At 44.9% G+C, this 19,044-nt stretch overlaps 2 protein-coding genes and 1 long non-coding RNA gene across 4 annotated transcripts; 1 reads left to right on the top strand and 2 right to left on the bottom strand.

The window, feature by feature from the left end:
• The first annotated feature begins 2,804 nt into the window (after window positions 1–2,804).
• Window positions 2,805–3,709, top strand: LOC115195201 (uncharacterized). Its single transcript, XR_003878610.1, has 3 exons — window positions 2,805–2,907; window positions 3,075–3,224; window positions 3,330–3,709. It is a non-coding gene; the product is annotated as an uncharacterized LOC115195201 (long non-coding RNA).
• Window positions 3,710–8,121: 4,412 nt separating this feature from the next.
• LOC115195271 (extensin-like) lies at window positions 8,122–10,206 on the bottom strand. Its single transcript, XM_029755044.1, has 2 exons — window positions 10,186–10,206; window positions 8,122–9,807 (listed from the first exon to the last, which is right to left on the bottom strand). The coding sequence occupies exons 1-2, from the start codon at window positions 10,204–10,206 to the stop codon at window positions 8,122–8,124; spliced, it is 1,707 nt and encodes a 568-aa protein (XP_029610904.1).
• Window positions 9,886–14,395, bottom strand: LOC115195200 (forkhead box protein H1-like). 2 transcript variants are annotated; one of them, XM_029754990.1, is made up of 4 exons: window positions 13,772–14,395; window positions 13,056–13,160; window positions 11,612–12,626; window positions 9,886–10,013 (listed from the first exon to the last, which is right to left on the bottom strand). In XM_029754990.1, the coding sequence occupies exons 1-3, from the start codon at window positions 14,003–14,005 to the stop codon at window positions 11,646–11,648; spliced, it is 1,320 nt and encodes a 439-aa protein (XP_029610850.1). In that variant the 5' UTR covers window positions 14,006–14,395; the 3' UTR covers window positions 9,886–10,013; window positions 11,612–11,645. The 2 variants fall into 2 exon arrangements, with proteins under 2 accessions (XP_029610850.1, XP_029610849.1); XM_029754989.1 differs by lacking the exon at window positions 9,886–10,013 and having other exon boundaries at window positions 10,817–12,626.
• Window positions 14,396–19,044: the final 4,649 nt, after the last annotated feature.

Genomic DNA, 19,044 nt, shown 5'->3' with positions numbered 1-19,044 from the left:
ACATTAACTTGCTTGACCATGCTGTAGGTCATGTAGGATCACCTCGAGAATGATGTAATTGCAGACCGCAATTAGGGAGGCGTTTTCTGATATAGGCGTTTCTTGATATCAAGTTACACCTATTGATGCTCGGCATTGGTCTTTGGCTGTTTCGTTCGCATTGGGGACAACAGTAGTGTTGTAGCTAAGCCTAACCCTAACCCTTTTCCTAACCTTAAACTCAGTCTCCTAACCTGCCACACTAATTCACCTAACCTGCCATGCTAATTCACATAACCTGCCACGCTAATTCACATAACCTGCCATGCTAATTCACATAACCTGCTACGCTAATTTACCTAACCTGCCATGCTGATTCACCTAACCTGCCATGCTAATTCACATAACCTGCCATGCTAATTCACATAACCTGCTACGCTAATTTACCTAACCTGCCATGCTGATTCACCTAACCTGCCATGCTGATTCACCTAACCTGCCATGCTAATTTACCTAACCTGCCATGCTAATTTACCTAACCTGCCATGCTGATTCACCTAACCTGCCATGCTAATTCATCTAACCTGCCGCATTAATTATCCTAACCTGCCTTGCTAGTTATCCTAACCGGCTTTGTAAACAAATCATCTGTGTCGAAGAACCATCAGTCTCATAACACCGGAACTGACCAATAACGGGTATCAATGGGCGTTTCCTGAAATCAGGGAACACCCACATCAAGTAACGCCCCGAATTGAGGGCTGCAAGTACACCATATTCATCACCCTGTGTTCTCATCAGTTGGCTGTATAATGTGTTGTAGTCAGGAGATTTTGGAAGCTGAGTGACTTTCAGTATAAGGATATGGTTTTACAAGAGAAACTCTGTGGAGCTCTACTTTACAAACCATGAGACTTGTGTGACTGGCTTAAACCCTAGGAATTCAGAGCACTCCAGGAATCTGTTTGTAATAATGTTTCCATGGCATTGTACTGATCTCTCTCTCTCTCTCTCTCTGCTATTCTCTCTTTCGTTCTTTATCAACTGTAACCGAAGCCCTCATGGCTCTGGCTCAATACCCAGACTTCTCTGAGACTTGCAATCTCCATGACAATCTGTCAGACCTTCAAGCTCAAGTGGCAGCCAATCAGCAAGAGAGCACGTTGGTGGGGGAGTTGATTGACGGCTTTGGGCTGACTGTGGTGCAGGTCTACATGGGAAACATCCAGGTGAGGAGGACATCACTGTGAGATGTTTGTTTCGGTTGGGCTGTGTTGTATTGTGCTGTGTTGTCTTGTGTTGTGTGTATTGTGTTGGGCTGTATTGTGCTGTGTTGTGTTGTGTGTATTGTGTTGGGCTGTATTGTGTTGGGCTGTATTGTGTTGTATTGTGCTGTGTTGTGTTGTGTGTATTGTGTTGTGTGTATTGTGTTGGGCTGTATTGTGTTGTGTGTATTGTGTTGGGCTGTATTGTGCTGTGTTGTATTGTGTTGGGCTGTATTGTGCTGTGTTGTATTGTGTTGTGTGTATTGTGTTGGGCTGTATTGTGTTGTGTGTATTGTGTTGGGCTGTATTGTGCTGTGTTGTATTGTGCTGTGTTGTGTGTGTTGTGTTATATTGTGTTGTGTTGTATTAGCTCCATGTGTATTCTTAGGTCATATCACATTACAAATGGAGTGGTCAGCATTCATGTTGATAGGTGCTAATGTGTTTGTCTTTATGTAATCTGACCTGTGTGTGTGTGTGTGGGTGTGTCTTCGTGCATGTGTGATTCCAGAGTAATGCAGAGCTGGCGGTGAGAGACATGCTGAAAGATTTTGCCCGTCGCCGGAGGGCAACAGACAGGTTCCCTGAAGGTGGAGGCAGAGGACTTCATGGACGATGGAACACTAATCAGACTGCGGGTCCAGATTAACGAGAATGAGGCATGTGGAGATGTAATACTATCCATGTAGTAATATATCCGGCAGATCTGTTTGCACTGGAGTCAACTACTTTTTCGTGTTTGGTGTGCCTACTAACACCAGAGAAGTGTTGCTTAAAACACAGACAGACCTGGCAACCGGGTCACAACCCATCCATCAGGACTGTAATCTCAGTTAACACAAAACTAAAGTCTTGTGTAATTGGTCAGATGTTCGATTAAGTTCTGGGTCCATACGTGTTAAGAGAAGGGATGAAGAGACGCTAGAATGATGAGCGGAACTGGAACGAGGAGCTCCACCCTCTCTCTTTGCAAATTAGGGGCCTAATGTCCCCTCCCCTCACAGAATTTGAAAGATGCTAACACCTCTGAAATCATGATGTGTCCAAATAACCAGTGGAACTAGCTACTGCTGCTCGCTTTCACGCATCTCCTTCCTCCCCATGGAACCGGTGTGAAATGGCTAGCTGGGTAGTGCTGCTCGCTTTCCCACGCATCTCCTTCCTCCCCATGGAACCGGTGTGAAATGGCTAGCTGGGTAGTGCTGCTCGCTATTAGCGTTTCAATCGATGACGTCACTCGCTCTGAGACCTTGAAGTAGTTGTTTCCCTTGCTCTGCAGGGCTCACGGCTTTTGTGGAGCGATGGCTAACAATCTTTTGTGGGTCACTGTTGTCGATATATTCAGAGGATCCCTGGTTCGAGCCCAGGTTGGGGCAAGGAGAGGGATGGAACACTGTTATACCGACAGATTCTACAGTACCAGTTATGTTTACATAGATCTGTCCATGAGAGAATAAGAAACTGCTGTTTATATAATTCTAGTGATTATTCCTCCTTTCTTTCATTCCCTTTACCTTATCATCTCTCTTCCATCTCTCCCTCCCAGGGCAGTACAGTGTTTGACTTCACAGTGGGGGAACTGTACCGCGACTCGTGCCATCACCTTCTCTGCCCTCATCTACTGCCTGCCTGCATGGTGGGCCAGGACATCCCCCTCAACCAGGTCAGTAGTGGCTCAAAGTTCTCAATTCACCACAGAAGAAAGTCTCGAACAGGAAACATATGGTAGGACCTCTGGTGGTAGATATTGGTACTGCAACGTTGAAGTTTGGATGCAAGGATATGATGTGATATACACTGAGAAAGCATTACAACCACTCTTTGTCTCAGGGCTGTCTCACTCCAATCAAACTCATCATTCCCAGCAGCTCCATCCTTTAGCCCTCCCAGAATGCCGCTGTGGTGGGGGGGAATGTGCTGACGTTACAGAGGGTGGTCGATGTTATCTTCCGCGCCTATAAGGTCTGTGGCGCCCCACAGGTAGGAGAGAGAGCTGTTACTGGACAGTCCTGGCACAGTTACATAACTCATAAACATCAAGACAATTGTTATCAGCCCTCTCTCTTGTTTTGTTTTTTGCCTCAGGATATGTTCTGCTTGTACACCCCTGGTGGAACGTGGATATGGTGAGGAAGACAAGCAGGCAGCTGGGTATGGAAGACCTCTTAAAAATGAGAATTTCTCAGAGGGCAGTGTGTTTGAGTACCGCGTGGCACAGGGGTGTGTGAGAGAATTAGGAACAGACCAGGGGTGGAGAGTGGAGAGGGAAAGACCTGGAAAAACGGTTCCACAGGGAACTCCAGCACAGCGAGTATGAATATGATGAGAGGTGTGTTCAGACACTCTGCCAAAGATGGGGACGATGAAGGCTGGAGAGAGAATTTAAAACTGCAATGCAATCATATCAGTACTGTAGTTTTTTTCCTAGACCTTGGTTTAAATCGAATTATATAAACAATGCCTTTATTTCAGCAGTCATAAACCACTAGTCGTGTTTTTAAAAGGATGCTAGCTTTGCAACCTCCTTACAGTACCTTATGAGTTTGCACAGAGAGAAGACATACATGGAAATCCTGTCACCTATTGTGGATTTATTAGAGAACAAGTTAGGATACATATCCCTCTCTGAGCGGACCTTTAAGCTTAGTGTTTAACACACTGTCTGTGTTGTCCATCTCTATTCATCTAGTGTAACACACTGTGTGTGTTGTCCACCTCTATTCATCTAGTGTAACACACTGTCCGTGTTGTCCATCTCTATTCATCTAGTGTAACACACTGTCTGTGTTGTCCATCTCTATTCATCTAGTGTAACACACTGTCTGTGTTGTCCATCTCTATTCATCTAGTGTAACACACTGTCTGTGTTGTCCATCTCTATTCATCTAGTGTAACACACTGTCTGTGTTGTCCATCTCTATTCATCTAGTGTAACACACTGTGTGTGTTGTCCACCTCTATTCATCTAGTGTAACACACTGTGTGTGTTGTCCACCTCTATTCATCTAGTGTAACACACTGTCCGTGTTGTCCATCTCTATTCATCTAGTGTAACACACTGTGTGTGTTGTCCATCTCTATTCATCTAGTGTAACACACTGTCTGTGTTGTCCATCTCTATTCATCTAGTGTAACACACTGTCTGTGTTGTCCATCTCTATTCATCTAGTGTAACACACTGTCTGTGTTGTCCATCTCTATTCATCTAGTGTAACACACTGTCTGTGTTGTCCATCTCTATTCATCTAGTGTAACACACTGTCTGTGTTGTCCATCTCTATTCATCTAGTGTAACACACTGTGTGTGTTGTCCACCTCTATTCATCTAGTGTAACACACTGTCCGTGTTGTCCATCTCTATTCATCTAGTCTACTCTAGTCTGCTGCCTCTCATCACAACTGATTTTAACCATGATGTAAAAGCAACAATATATGAAACAGATGTATGTGTCTACACTGGTGCTAACTAAGAAGACTTGAAACATTACTCTCACTTCAGTTGTACCTTCTTCAAATCTGTCCAAGTCGAGGTGTAACCGACTAGCCAACTTGTGGATCAGATCTATGCAGTCAATAACTGACTTGGATTTGTTCTCGTGTGCGTAACCTTTAGACCCCTCAAACTCAACTCTGGACCTTGAAGCCAGTTCCACTGTGTTATTTCATTGTTCCCCTTTAATCAAGGACTGATTTAGACCTGGGACACCAGGTGGGTGCAATTAATTATCAGGTAAAACAGAAAACCAGCAGGGTCCAGACCTCGTAGGGTCAGAGTTGAATACCCCTGCATTATTATACAACTGTAGTTTGGAGAATACATTTATAAAAACTTCCAGTGAAAGCTTGTCGTTTATTTATATACAGTACCAGTCAAAAGTTTGGACACACCTACTCATTCCAGGGTTTTTATTTTTTACTATTTTCTACATTGTAGAATAATAGTGAAGACATCAAAACTATGAAATAACACAAATGGAATCATGTAGTAACCAAAAAAGTGTTAAATAAATAAAAATATATTTCATAGTACAGATTCTTCAAAGTAGCCAACCCTTGCTATGACAGCTTTGCACACGCTTGGCCCTTGAATGAAGTGTGTCCAAACTTTTGACTGGTACTGTATATTAAAAGAAATACTATTTAAAACAGTAATTTATTCCAGGGTTTCTGTTACGTGAATTAAGTTATCAATGTTCTTAAACCGAACTTCAATTTAAACTACTCAGCTTGTATACCAGAAGGTGTAAGGTTCCGGTTGAAATAAATAGACTGAGGCCCAGCTAACAATGGTCAGAATGTTTATTTATGAGAGCTCTGAAATCCTTACAATGTACAAAGCCTTTTATATTAACACACACACACACACAAACTTACATCAGTAGAGAACTCCACCCCGCTTTAGGCGGCTGTATTTTTCCACAGTACACATACATTCCTTATCAACCTTGCCACCTGTCTTCTAATCTCCTGCCAACTAGCCGTTCCCAGGCCGTTGTTTCTCTCCCTAACTTAGGGAGGCCTCTTCTCCTGTTCCTTTCCCAAGGTTGTCTTATCAACTCGGCCCTGCTCATTTTGAAGTGGTAACAGTGTCTTACTCACACACAGTATTGGAATATAGTTTTTAACCCATTATTATAGCCTTATTTCGAATACATTTCAACAGGTTATAGGGTTTCTGAGTGAAATAATTTAGTCAAACCTTTAATCATATAATTTCCATTACAGTTTCCCAAACTCGGTCCTGGGGCCTCCCCCTGGGTGCACATTTTGGTTTTTGCCCTAACACTACACAGCTGATTCAATTCATTAAAGCTTGATGAGTTGGTTATTTGGATCAATCGTGTAGTGCTAGGGCAAAAAACAAAATGTGCACCCAGGGGACAGACCCAGAATAATTCAACAGGTTTTACAGTTGAAGTCGGAAGTTTACATACACCTTAGCCAAATACATTTAAACTCAGTTTCACAATTCCTGACATTTCATCCTAGTAATAAATCCCTGTTTTAGGTGAGTTAGGATCACCACTTTATTTTAAGAATGTGAAATATCAGAATAATAGTAGAGTGATTTATTTCATTATATTCCCAGTGGGTCAGAAGTTTACATACACTCAATTACTATTTGGTAGCGTTGCCTTTAAATTGTTTAACTTGGGTCAAACATTTTGGGTAGCCTTCTACAAGCATCCCACAATAAGTTGGGTGAATTTTGGCCCATTCCTCCTGACAGAGCTGGTGTAACTGGGTCAGGTTTGTAGGCCTCCTTGCTCACACATGCTTTTTCAGCTCTGCCCACAAATGTTCTATAGGATTGAGGTCAGGGCTTTGTGATGGCCACTCCAATACCTTGACTTTGTGTCCTTAAGCCATTTTGCCACAACTTTGGAAGTATCCTTGGGGTCATTGTCCATTTGGAAGACCCATTTGCGACCAAGCTTTAACTTCCTGACTGATGTCTTGAAGTTGCTTCAATATAGCCACATCATTTTCCATCCTCATGATGCCATCTACTTTGTGAAGTGCACCAGTCCCTCCTGCAGCAAAGCACCCCCACAACATGATGCTGCCACACCCCCGTGCTTCACTGTTGGGGTGGTGTTCTTCGGCTTGCAAGCCTCCCCCTTTTTCCTCCAAACATAATGGTCATTATGGCCAAACAGTTCTATTTTTGTTTCATCAGACGAGGATATTTCTCCAAAAACAACGATCTTTGTCCCAATGTGCAGTAGCAATCCGTAGTCTGGCTTTTTTATGGTGGTTTTGGAGCAGTGGCTTCTTCCTTGTTGAGCAGCCTTTCAGGTTATGTCGATATAGGACTCGCTTTACTTTGGATATAGATACTTTTGTACCTGTTTCCTCCAGCAACTTCACAAGGTCCTTTGCTGTTGTTCTGGGATTGATTTGCACTTTTCGTAACAAAGTATGTTCATCTCTAGGAGACAGAACGCATCTCCTTCCTGAGCGGAATGACTGCTGCGTGGTCCCATGGTGTTTATACTTGCGTACTATTGTTTGTACAGATGAACGTGGTACCTTCAGGCATTTGGAAATTGCTCCCAAGGTTGAACCAGACTTGTGGAGGTCTACAATTTTTTTTCCGCGGTCTTGGCTGATTTCTTTTGATTTTCCCATGATGTCAAGCAAAAAGGCACTGAGTTTGAAGGTAGGCCTTGAAATACATCCAGAGGTACACCTCCAATTGACTCAAATGATGTCAATTAGCCTATCAGAAGCTTCTAAAGCCATGACATCATTTTCTGGAATTTTCCAAGCTGTTTAAAGGCACAGTCAACTTAGTGTATGTAAACTTCTGACCCACTGGAATTGTGATACAGTGAATTATAAGTGAAATAATCTGTAAACAATTGTTGGAAAAATGACTCCAACCTAAGTCTATGTAAACTTCAACTGTAGCTGTGAGAGCACAGCCCTGACCACATAGACCCAGGGAAAGTAGTTCTCATCCAAACACACACAAACCAAGTAAAATGACCGACCCATCTATGTTTGCTGTTATTGCACTGCCACCCTGTGTTCAGAACACCACATGGGGGTTTCCCAACCCTCTCCTCTGCCCCCCCCTCCATATGTTTCACATTTTAGTTAACCCAACACTGCCACACCTGATTCAATTAGTCAAAGCCTTGATGATTAATTGAATCTTGTTTGCCAGTTTAGGGGTAAAACAAAAAGGTGAAATGTCTGGGGGGGACCCTGCATCACGACACCCAAATGTTACACAACATAACCTGAGTCATGAAGGGGCCATGAGCTATGGGAATGATTAATGATTTTCCTCCCAGGCCTCAGTTACAACACCAACCACTGCATGGTGTCTAGGTTTACAGTATCCGTCATTCTAACTCAATTCAAACTTCTAAATAATAAATCCCAAACCAGCCTCCAATATGAATTCCAGGGAGTTACAGGGTGTTCTGGGAGAGATAAGGAGACCCAGCAGAAGGATTGGCATGTGGGGCTGAGAGGTAGGAGGGTTGGAGTGTGGTGGGGCTGAGCGGCAGGAGGGTTGGGAGTGTGGTGGAGCTGAGAGGTAGGAGGGTTGGAGTGTGGTGGGGCTGAGCGGCAGGAGGGTTGGGAGTGTGGTGGAGCTGAGAGGCAGGAGGGTTGGAGTGTGGTGGAGCTGAGCGGCAGGAGGGTTGGGAGTGTGGTGGAGCTGAGCGGCAGGAGGGTTGGGAGTGTGGTGGAGCTGAGCGGCAGGAGGGTTGGGAGTGTGGTGGAGCTGAGCGGCAGGAGGGTTGGGAGTGTGGTGGAGCTGAGCGGCAGGAGGGTTGGGAGTGTGGTGGGGCTGAGCGGCAGGAGGGTTGGAGTGTGGTGGGGCTGAGCGGCAGGAGGGTTGGAGTGTGGTGGGACTGAGAGGTAGGAGGGTTGGGTGTGTGGTGGGACTGAGAGGTAGGAGGGTTGGGTGTGTGGTGGGGCTGAGAGGTAGGAGGGTTGGAGTGTGGTGGGACTGAGAGGTAGGAGGGTTGGAGTGTGGTGGGGCTGAGAGGTAGGAGGGTTGGGTGTGTGGTGGGGCTGAGAGGTAGGAGGGTTGGAGTGTGGTGGGGCTGAGAGGTAGGAGGGTTGGAGTGTGGTGGGGCTGAGAGGTAGGAGGGTTGGAGTGTGGTGGGACTGAGAGGTAGGAGGGTTGGAGTGTGGTGGGGCTGAGAGGTAGGAGGGTTGGGTGTGTGGTGGGGCTGAGAGGTAGGAGGGTTGGAGTGTGGTGGGACTGAGAGGTAGGAGGGTTGGAGTGTGGTGGGGCTGAGAGGTAGGAGGGTTGGAGTGTGGTGGGGCTGAGCGGCAGGAGGGTTGGAGTGTGGTGGGGCTGAGCGGCAGGAGGGTTGGAGTGTGGTGGGGCTGAGAGGCAGGAGGGTGGGAGTGTGGTGGGGCTGAGAGGCAGGAGGGTTGGAGTGTGGTGGGGCTGAGCGGCAGGAGGGTTGGAGTGTGGTGGGGCTGAGAGGTAGGAGGGTTGGAGTGTGGTGGGGCTGAGAGGCAGGAGGGTTGGAGTGTGGTGGGGCTGAGAGGTAGGAGGGTTGGAGTGTGGTGGGGCTGAGAGGCCGGAGGGTTGGAGTGTGGTGGGGCTGAGAGGCAGGAGGGTTGGAGTGTGGTGGGGCTGAGAGGTAGGAGGGTTGGGTGTGTGGTGGGGCTGAGAGGTAGGAGGGTTGGGTGTGTGGTGGGGCTGAGAGGTAGGAGGGTTGGGTGTGTGGTGGGGCTGAGAGGTAGGAGGGTTGGGAGTGTGGTGGGGCTGAGAGGTAGGAGGGTTGGGAGTGTGGTGGGGCTGAGAGGCAGGAGGGTTGGAGTGTGGTGGGGCTGAGAGGCAGGAGGGTTGGAGTGTGGTGGGGCTGAGAGGTAGGAGGGTTGGAGTGTGGTGGGGCTGAGAGGTAGGAGGGTTGGAGTGTGGTGGGGCTGAGAGGTAGGAGGGTTGGAGTGTGGTGGGGCTGAGAGGTAGGAGGGTTGGAGTGTGGTGGGGCTGAGAGGTAGGAGGGTTGGAGTGTGGTGGGGCTGAGAGGTAGGAGGGTTGGAGTGTGGTGGGGCTGAGAGGTAGGAGGGTTGGAGTGTGGTGGGGCTGAGAGGCAGGAGGGTTGGAGTGTGGTGGGACTGAGAGTTTTCAGTGTCTATGATGATAAGGGGAGAGGAGGGGGTGCAGGCCCAAGGCAGGCAGGCATGGAGAATAGATTAGGAGATAGTGAGCATTGATGTTCCAGCAGCAGGACGTTGGTAGAGTGATGTAAATCAGATGTTAAGGAGTGGTGTGGGACCTTACAGCTGGTGCTGTGGACCACGGATCCAAGACAAGAAAATCAAATGTTAGTCACACCCAAAGAGATATCCTAAAACTCTGCCCCCTCCCAGTGAGAGGATATCTGCCTACGCACCAGGAAAGACGACTTGGAGACTCTCTACAAGTATTTCTTCAGTAATAGCCAGTATTGTACACTAATACAGGGATAACGTCAGTGAACATTTAGGGGTGAACCCACATGACATCAATCTTAAGCGGTACAAGAGCACCAAGTCTAGGACCAAAAGTCTCCTTAACAGCTTCTACCCCCAAGCCATAAGACTGCTGAACAATTAATCAAATGGCCACCTGGACTATTTACATTGACTCACCCTTTGTTTTAACACTGCTGCTACTCGCTGTTTATTATCTATGCATAGTCACTTTACAAATGACCTGGACTAACTTGTACATTGACTCGGTACCGGAACCCCCTGTATAGCCTCGTTATAGTTATGTACATTTCTTGTTACTTTATTTGTTTACTTTAGTTTATTTAGTAAATATTGTATTAACTCCATTTGTTGAACTGCATTGTGGGTTAAGGGCTTGTAAGTAAGCATTTCACGGTAAGGTCTACTACACCTGTTGTATTCGGCTCACGTGACAAATAAAATGTGATTTAGACTAGAATAACAGCTACCGTTAACAGTAACCCTTATATAAATAAGCCTTTTAGAGCTGGCTGGGGGGAGTCAAGCTTTTTGGCAGGCAGGCAGACAGTAAGATCACATTGTCTTGTGTTGTAACACTGGGACATCTCTATAGGACAAAGAATACAAGGCATCCGACACTGAACTTTAACTCTGAACCAATTACGCACAGCTTATCTCAAGTCAGGGACAAACACTACATTTTGGTTGAACCATCTGAACAAACACACCTAACCTCACTGGAGTAAGAGGCAGTGATACACTGGGCTCTGATGAGACGACCAACACAGCACACACACAAAGACAAAGAGCTCCCTCTTCACTTAGGTGAGGCTTAGAAAACCCCACTTCTCTGTTTTCCTAAGGCTCTTGGCACTGGACTAGCACATGTGCAATATTGAAAAGCGCCATGTCTTTTCCTATATGAATACTATCAAAGCCAACAGTTGAGTGAAAGAAAACATTTTATTTCATACCCTGTGAAGAAAAAGCTGACTTTCCAATAATGGCTTCATGTGCAGTTTTAAATTTAAAAAATACTGTACAAGCTTTTCAAAAGACAACCATAAAAACAAAAGGGAAGAAAATACTTTTCCTCTGGAAAAAAATCCACTGAAAAAAACACATTCAATAGTCGAGGTAGGCAACATTTAAGAGAGATTTCTTAAAAGGAAAAATGATTCACATTGACAATACAATCGTGCAAATGCGGGCAGTGCAACATCCCTGTATTAACTGGTTTCATAAGAATGAGGTAGATATTAGTGGTTGTATATTTGAGGGAGATATTTGTGGTTGTATATTTGAGGGAGATATTTGTGGTTGTACATTTGAATTTACAATTTGATCTTCTGTAAACATTTAATAAATGTATACGGTGGACACGGAGTTAAGTTTGTACTAATAGGGCATTCTTATCCCTGCATTGCACTTACAATATGTTTGGTGCTGGTTTGATTTGAGTCATAGTCAATAATGGGGATACCGTCTGAGAGGGGGTCCACTCTGCAGGGCATACTGACCAGCAGGCTGGTGAGACGACTGATTGGGTGGACCCAGCACATCAAACACACTCTTGTTGGGCGGTACTGACTGGAGCATAGTGTCCAGGTCCATAATGAGGGGAGGGCGCCCACTGGGTAAGAGGGGCCAGTAGGGATGACCTACAAAATGGCTGGATGTGACAGGAGGCCCTCCGTAACCATACAGAGGCATCCCCAGAGGCATCAGAGGGCTTCCGTTAAAACGCATGCTGGGCGGGGCCACAGCATTGGGCGGTGTGTACTTGGCATATGAGGTGGGAAGTTCCCAAGGAGCGGGGCAGCCTCGGCGGGCAGTCTTGTGTGGAGGGGGCCTGCAGTCCTCGTACCCGTCTGATCCCACCTCGCCCACCTGCTTCCCGCCTTGCGACACGCCCCTCCAGTCTTCATCGGATGACGAGGCGGGGCTGACAGAGCTTGCTGAGGCGCTGCGGGCGGAGGAGGAGTAGTGAGCACATGGAGGAGGGGAGGGGCGAGTGTGAGGCTCAACCCTCCAGCAGTCCCTGCCCCTGTCGGGTTCTCCTGCGTCGCTGGCCGGCCTCAAGCTGTGGAGGAGGGAGTCAATGGCAAAGGACGAGTCCAGCTTGGGCCGGGACAGGTCCTCCTGAGAGGGGGAGAGTTGTCTGGTGGGCATGGGGGGTAGAGTGGTGAAAGAGGGGCCGGGAGGGGGGGTTGTGATGGGTCCTCGGGGTAGAACACTGATTGGTGGTGGTGGGGGGGCCGAGGGCTCTGCATCTGGCTTATGTTGGTGCCCATGCAGGATGTAAGGAGCGAGATCCTGGGCGAAGATGGTCTCATCCTGGCGTGACACAGCAGTGTTCTGCCTCTTGAGGAGCTCCAGAGGCACCCGGCTCACCTCCACGGCCCAGAAGTTCCCCTTCCCCTGGGGCTTCCCAGGATCCTTCAGTACCTACAGGGACCAGGAGTGACAGACAGCGGTGAGATCAAAAGTATAGTACAACCTGAAAACCAGTCAGACAGGATCTCCCCAGTTTCACATCTCATAATTTGCTAGAATGATTTGCTTCATCTAATGTTTCATAAAGCACTGCAGTGGCTTTCGAAAGGCTACACAGGTAGTCTAGTGGTTAAGCGCGTTGGGCCAGTAACCGAAAGGTCGCTGGTTCGAATTCCCGAGCCAACTAGGTGAAAAATCTGCCAATATGCCACTGAGCAAGGCACTCAACCCTAATTGCTCCTGTAAGTCGCTCTGGAAAAGAGTGTCTGCTAAATGACTAACATATAAATGTAATAGGTATACTTGCTTGTAGGTTGTTTGGATTCTAGAATCAAAGTGTATTTGAGCCCACTGATTGACATAACAATAAAGAAGACACACCTTAACAAAGCAGTCATAGGAAGAGAGGTTGTGTCGCACTGAGTCCCGCCAGCCTTTGTAGTTCCCTTTAAAAAAAGGGAAAAGTGTACTGATCTCCTTTAGAATCTGGGGAGAGACAATAAGAAAGGAGTCAACTAGCATCAATGGGTGTCTGCATTAAACAGTCACATTAACAGACTATATTAAAGAGATACTGTATATGAGTGAAAACATGATCGCAGCCTTTTCATAGGCCTATAATCCAAAACGTAAGATGAACTGAAGGACTGATAGCCTACACAGAGAGCTATCATCGACTGTTTCTTATCAACTCAACCAACTCCAGCTGATACATCTCAGTGTCTGGTTTCACTGTATGCTGCTATCCTTAACAAAACAAACCCAGAAAAGTATGGCAGTCACTGAAGTGGGCCAAGAGGTTACTAGCTTACTCTGTTTAGCGTCAAATGATTGTACTGTTCTGTCTGTTTAATGCAATCGAACTTCGTATACCTACCCCTACAAAGACCGTTTTTTTAAACTTGCGATAAGACAGAATGCCCGATTAGAACTTTTTAAAGTATATCAACTTTCTTTGCTGAAACTTAAATAATCCATTAAAATAACAATGATTAACAGCCAAAATGTACACAAATAACCATGCGTAATTTGTCCTAAATTGACCAAAATGTACAATTTATTCTAAACTCGCATGTCCGCACACAAACTCACTTTACCTCAGACAACGTAAGCTTCTTCTCTGGAGAGTTTTGGATGACCATGGTAATCATTGCGAGGTAAGAGTAGGGTGGTTTGGGGTAGCGCTGATAGTTTTTTTTCTTTCCACCTTTGCCATTTTTCTTCTGGTCCCAAAATTCCTCCTTGATCGGCCCATCTTTGTTGAGCTCGGGCGACGGCTGGTAGGATGACCCGGGCGGTCCGTGGTGGTTTGGCAGCACCGTTTTATCCATGGGCGCTGTGGCCCAGCTGAACTGGGCAGGGGCAAGCTTTTCCAGCCGTGGAGGCTGTTGGACTGGCACCTGGGTCGAGTAGGAAGACCCGTGTTGGGCTGCAGAGCTCCGCGCTGTGGCAATCAGAGGATGGACCTCCAAGTCAAGTTGATGGTCGTGGTGGCCTCCCAGCCTAAGAGAGCGCAGGTAGGAGAGCGGATGGTGCCAGCAGGCTCTGACCCCCCCCAGTGCTTTGTCATGCTGATCATCCAGGGGGCTGCACTGTCGGGCAGGAGGGGGAGGGAGTCGGTTCGTAACCTCTGGCAGACTGTTGGCTCCAGGCCACCTCTATTTAAAGAGCAAACAATTAACAGCTTCATGTAAATCCCGCTGCGTAATCGAGGAGAGAATGAAGCGCTATCTGCGGGCAGAACGGGGGGGGGTCTGTGTGTGCGAGAGAGAAAGACAGTAAATCTGTAAATAACCCCTCGGACAAATCAACTGGCAATTTACCACAGCGTTCCTTTTGGCAATGGTGTCCCAAAACTTTTACGCAGCAGGTGCGCACGGGAGTGAGCTTCTTATACCCACACAGATTATCCAAATTGTGTTGTGTTGTATATCAGTCCACTTGAATGTTCCTTTTGAATCATTAGCCCCCCCCCCTTACACAAGGTATTGGGGGTCATACTGAGAAAGGTGTCCACCACAAACACCCATCTCATTTTCTTAATTGTTGAGACTTGCTTACAGTAAGCACAGATTGTGTAGAGATGTTCCAATGTCACTAGTATATCAGTCGCCAACGTGACCCATATAAAAGAGGTAGGAGACTCCAGAGATTTGAGAATGAAAGTAGAACGTTGGAGTGGGGGGAGGGAACGAACGAGAGTGGCCCACAAGCAGAGGGAAAAACAAACCGAGGAATTTTGGGTGAGCCTTTCATTCAATCAACAATTTATGGCAAGCAATATACATAGCACAGCTAATATACAAACACTGAGGGATTAACATCCTCTGCCCACTAAACAGATACACTGAACGAAGATAGAGATCATGTAAATTCAAAATATTAGGCGTACTTCTCAATAATTGTGTTGCTGATTTGTTGTGCCATTGTGACAAATTGTCAAAAGTAATAGATCACATTAGGCTATAGTAACTGCACGGAAAAAATTGGCAGTCCTGTACACCATATTTATTACAAAACAATATATTATTGTAGCCTATTATAAAATATATATTTATTATCTAAATATATGGCTCTGCGTGTAATTATTAAAATATGGCCGATTGCATAGTCTGAAAATATATTAAACAGTAGGCAGACTAGCCCAATGGGCACTGGCAGTAGCCTGCAAGGGACAGTATAATTAAAATAGATGTTCTTATTCAAAAGCATATTAAAACTTCTGAGAGTACTCAAACGCAGGGACAGTGCAGGAGCGTACCAGTTTGGGTGTAGGCTATTTGCGCACAGTAGGAAGTCCCTTGAGAATATGCAGTGCGAGTCCAACGTGAAAGAATAGTTTCGGGAATGCGTATCTCTTTTGTGAAAGTTAATGTAGTGCTAATGCCCAAGCTCTTACTTCTCAGCAAGACCGTGAAAACAAGTTGGATTAGCCAGATTTTCATTGGCAGGAAGACTGACCGTCTCGTTTCAGGGATGGCCTACTATTTAGCGTGCGAGGACATGCAATCGACGATTCAACACCATCCATGATCGCCAAGTGGTGGGGATATCATCTCGTTCCGATTTATGCACAGGTTTAATTTAAATATAGGCAACGCAGAAGCTGTTAAAGGCCACATTATGATGAAGGCTATCTAACCAAGTGAAAGTTTCAATTAATTAACTGGGCCCATTGAGACAATTAAGCAGACCAATATGGGGAGAAAATTGCACTTTCTAATAAATACATTTCGAATAAATGAATACATGTATAATATATGAAAGTGTGAAAGGAGTTGTAGCCTAGGCCTGAAGTGTTTTTTTTAATGTCAACCATCATGTCTTCGATCTTACCGTGTAGAAATCGAAAGTCAAATGTTTCAAATTAGAGTGAAAATGATATGGAAAGGTACAGGAGACCATTGTGCATTCATGCTGTCCTCACGAGCCTGGCACATGTTCTAATTGCTCCAATGTGATCTCTCGTTTCCAATTGGTTGTAATCAACCAACGCTTCCTATTATGTTTTTGACACGTTTTCCATGACAAACACAATTTTGAAAGTATTATGAAACTAAAATGTCCTTGGTTCCTTTGGTATTTATAGAATAATAATGTGATATAGTTACTAAAGAAGAACTAACATTTTATTCTCTGCTGTTCAGAAACTCGTTAGGACATTTGCGTAGAGACAATGTTCAGGCCAAAATAGATACTTTGGCATTGTGCCCTGATTACTGTTAAAATGAGAAAATGAAGGATAATAGGTGTGTCCAAACTATTACTGCTCTCTGTAGTAGGCCTAAAAGTCAATAAATGCGCAGTGTTTTTGCAGTTACACTGCGGTGCCATGGCAAGTATGAAGATCTCAACAAAATGACAGAAATCATACAGATATATAGTTTGTCCACTTCATTGTATCTTTTAAGGGTTCATATCTGCAGTTTTTGTGAGGTTTGCTAACAAACATAGAAACTTAAATTTTGACAAATATATTCAAGTTGCACACTATTCTTTATTCCAAAGTTGTGCAAAACAGGTAGATTTGAATACATGCTGCAATCACTTCCAGGATGTTAAAGTGAGAAAAGGGGTTTTGGTTGGAAGGTGAAAACGGTGTGCCAATGAATAGAGTAGCTTACAGGATTGGAATGGGGTGTACAGATGTCAGGACTAAAGAGAGTAGGTTTAGTCCTGCTGGGAGAGAGGAGTCTCTGTCTTTGTCCCCCTGAAGCTTTCAAATAAGGGACAAATTCCATGTCTGAATCAACTGCAGACATTTTAAAGGTGTTCTCAGTCAGGATGCACAATCCTCTGGTTTGGATAAGACAAAGACAAAGCTTTTGGTGTGAGAAACAGAAATTGAGAGCATTGCAGAGCATGGATGATCCACACGAACAAAAACCATGCAATCCCAATATCCTATTTAAGTGATTTTGAATCAGTACACTTCATGAAATAATTGTCATCTTTCTTTTCCCGAGCTTCCTATTACTGATCATATCTAAACAATGGTGCCTCAACAAGTACAATAAAATATAATTTCCCCACCGATCACAGAACAATTTAGAAAACACAGGGATTGCATGATTATATAATTCCCAACGCATCAGTCATTGAGTGAAATGCTACAAGAGAAGCTTCACATTTCCTGTGTCCAGTCCTCTGCAGAATGTTACTCCAGTGTTGATCGGGGAGGTCAGTAGTTCAGCAGATTGTCCTCGCCTGGGTCTTTTCCCAGGATGCTCTATCAGTCCAACCTACCTCAAGCAGAATAGGCCTACTACATTTTGATTAAGGGCCTACTATATATCAAATAAGTTTTGATTCAGGTCAAATTTACTAGACCATGTTAACTAAATCTCATCAGATGAACATCAGACAATGTTTTGATTCTTATGCAACTATCTGACCAGCGACCACCAAATCACTCCCTTCTCAGATGTATTATCATGCCCTTGCTATGTTCATTCTTACATTTACATTTTAGTCATTTAGCAGACACTCTTATCCAGAGCAACTTACATTAGTGAATGCATACATTTCATAATTTTTTTTTTTTCTTCTCTGTGCTGGCCCCCCGTGGGAATCAAACCCACAACCCTGGTGTTGCAAACACCATGCTCTACCAACTGATCTACAGGGAAGGCTGTATTCTCTGATAGATACAACACCCTCCCTTTTTTACAACTGTAAAAGATAACATACTGTACCTACCCCCACATTACCTGCTCACAGACTCTGTCTTACGTCAAGAACATATCTTATCTCTGATAGGGTAGGAGACTTTATATCACTGTATGGTATGTTTCAGGTTCTTTCCATATGATTTCAATCACATTCAGGTGATAGAGAAGCTCAAAATGGAGACTTTTTGCATACCCCACCCTACCATGAGACATCCATGTCTTCATCACTTTAAAAAGATAAACGGTTTTTAAAATATTTTATTTCTAACCTTTAACATCTTATCTTAAAACGAGTAAACTCTGATTTGTTTCATGTTGCCTAGAAGGCCAGCATCCTGGAGTCACCTCTTCACTGTTGACAATGAGACTGGTGTTTGCGGGTACTATTTAATGAAGCTGCCAGTTGAGGACTTGTGAGGCGTCTGTTTCTCAAACTAGACACTCTAATGTACTTGTCCTCTTGCTCAGTTGTTCACCGGGGCCTCCCACTCCTCTTTCTATTCTGATTAGAGCCAGTTTGTGCTGTTCTGTGAAGGGAGTAGTACACAGCGTTGTACGAGATCTTCAGTTTCTTGGCAATTTCTCGCATGGAATAGCCTTAGTTTCTCAGAACAAGAATAGAGTTTCAGAAGAAAGTTCTTTGTTTCTGGCCATTTTGAGCCTGTAATTGAACCCACAATGCTCCAGATACTCGACTAGACTAAAGAAGACCAGTATTATTGCTTCTTTAATCAGAACAACAGTTTTCAGCTGTGTTAACATAATTGCAAAAGGGTTTTCTAATGATCAATTAGCCTTTTAAAATGATAAACTTGGATTAGCTAACACAACATGCCATTGGAACACAGGAGTGATGGTTGCTGATAATGGGCCAGTGTACGCCTATGTAGATATTCCATAAAAGATCAGCCGATTCCAGCTACAATAGTCCTTTACAACATTACCAAGGTCTAAACTGTATTTCTGATCAATTTGATGTTATTTTAATGGGCCATAAAATGTGCTTTTCTTTCAAAAACAAGGACATTTCTAAGTGACCCCAAACTTTTGAACGGTAGTGTATGTTGTAGCTTAGAGACCTTATTTTGCGTCATCAAACGTGTTTGTGTTGTGCCCACCATTGGTTGAAAAACAGCATGCTCTTGAATACACGGTGGGTGTCATGTTTTGGCTGATACATGAACTAAAATGTCAATGAA

Source organism: Salmo trutta, chromosome 6, assembly GCF_901001165.1.
Source record: "Salmo trutta chromosome 6, fSalTru1.1, whole genome shotgun sequence".
In the NCBI taxonomy this organism is placed as follows: Eukaryota; Metazoa; Chordata; class Actinopteri; order Salmoniformes; family Salmonidae; genus Salmo; species Salmo trutta.
This window is presented reverse-complemented; position numbering and strand designations above follow the sequence as displayed.

Coding starts and splice junctions, on each gene's coding strand:
- LOC115195271 (XM_029755044.1), bottom strand. CDS start 10,206: ATGTTCACTGACGTTATCCCT. Junction 9,808..10,185: donor TGTTCACTGACGTTATCCCT/GTATTAGTGTAC, acceptor CCTGCCTCTCAG/CCCCACCACACTCCAACCCT.
- LOC115195200 (XM_029754990.1), bottom strand. CDS start 14,005: ATGGATAAAACGGTGCTGCCAAACCACCACGGACCGCCCGGGTCATCC. Junction 13,161..13,771: donor AGAAGCTTACGTTGTCTGAG/GTAAAGTGAGTT, acceptor GTCTCTCCCCAG/ATTCTAAAGGAGATCAGTAC. Junction 12,627..13,055: donor CCTATGACTGCTTTGTTAAG/GTGTGTCTTCTT, acceptor TGGTCCCTGTAG/GTACTGAAGGATCCTGGGAA.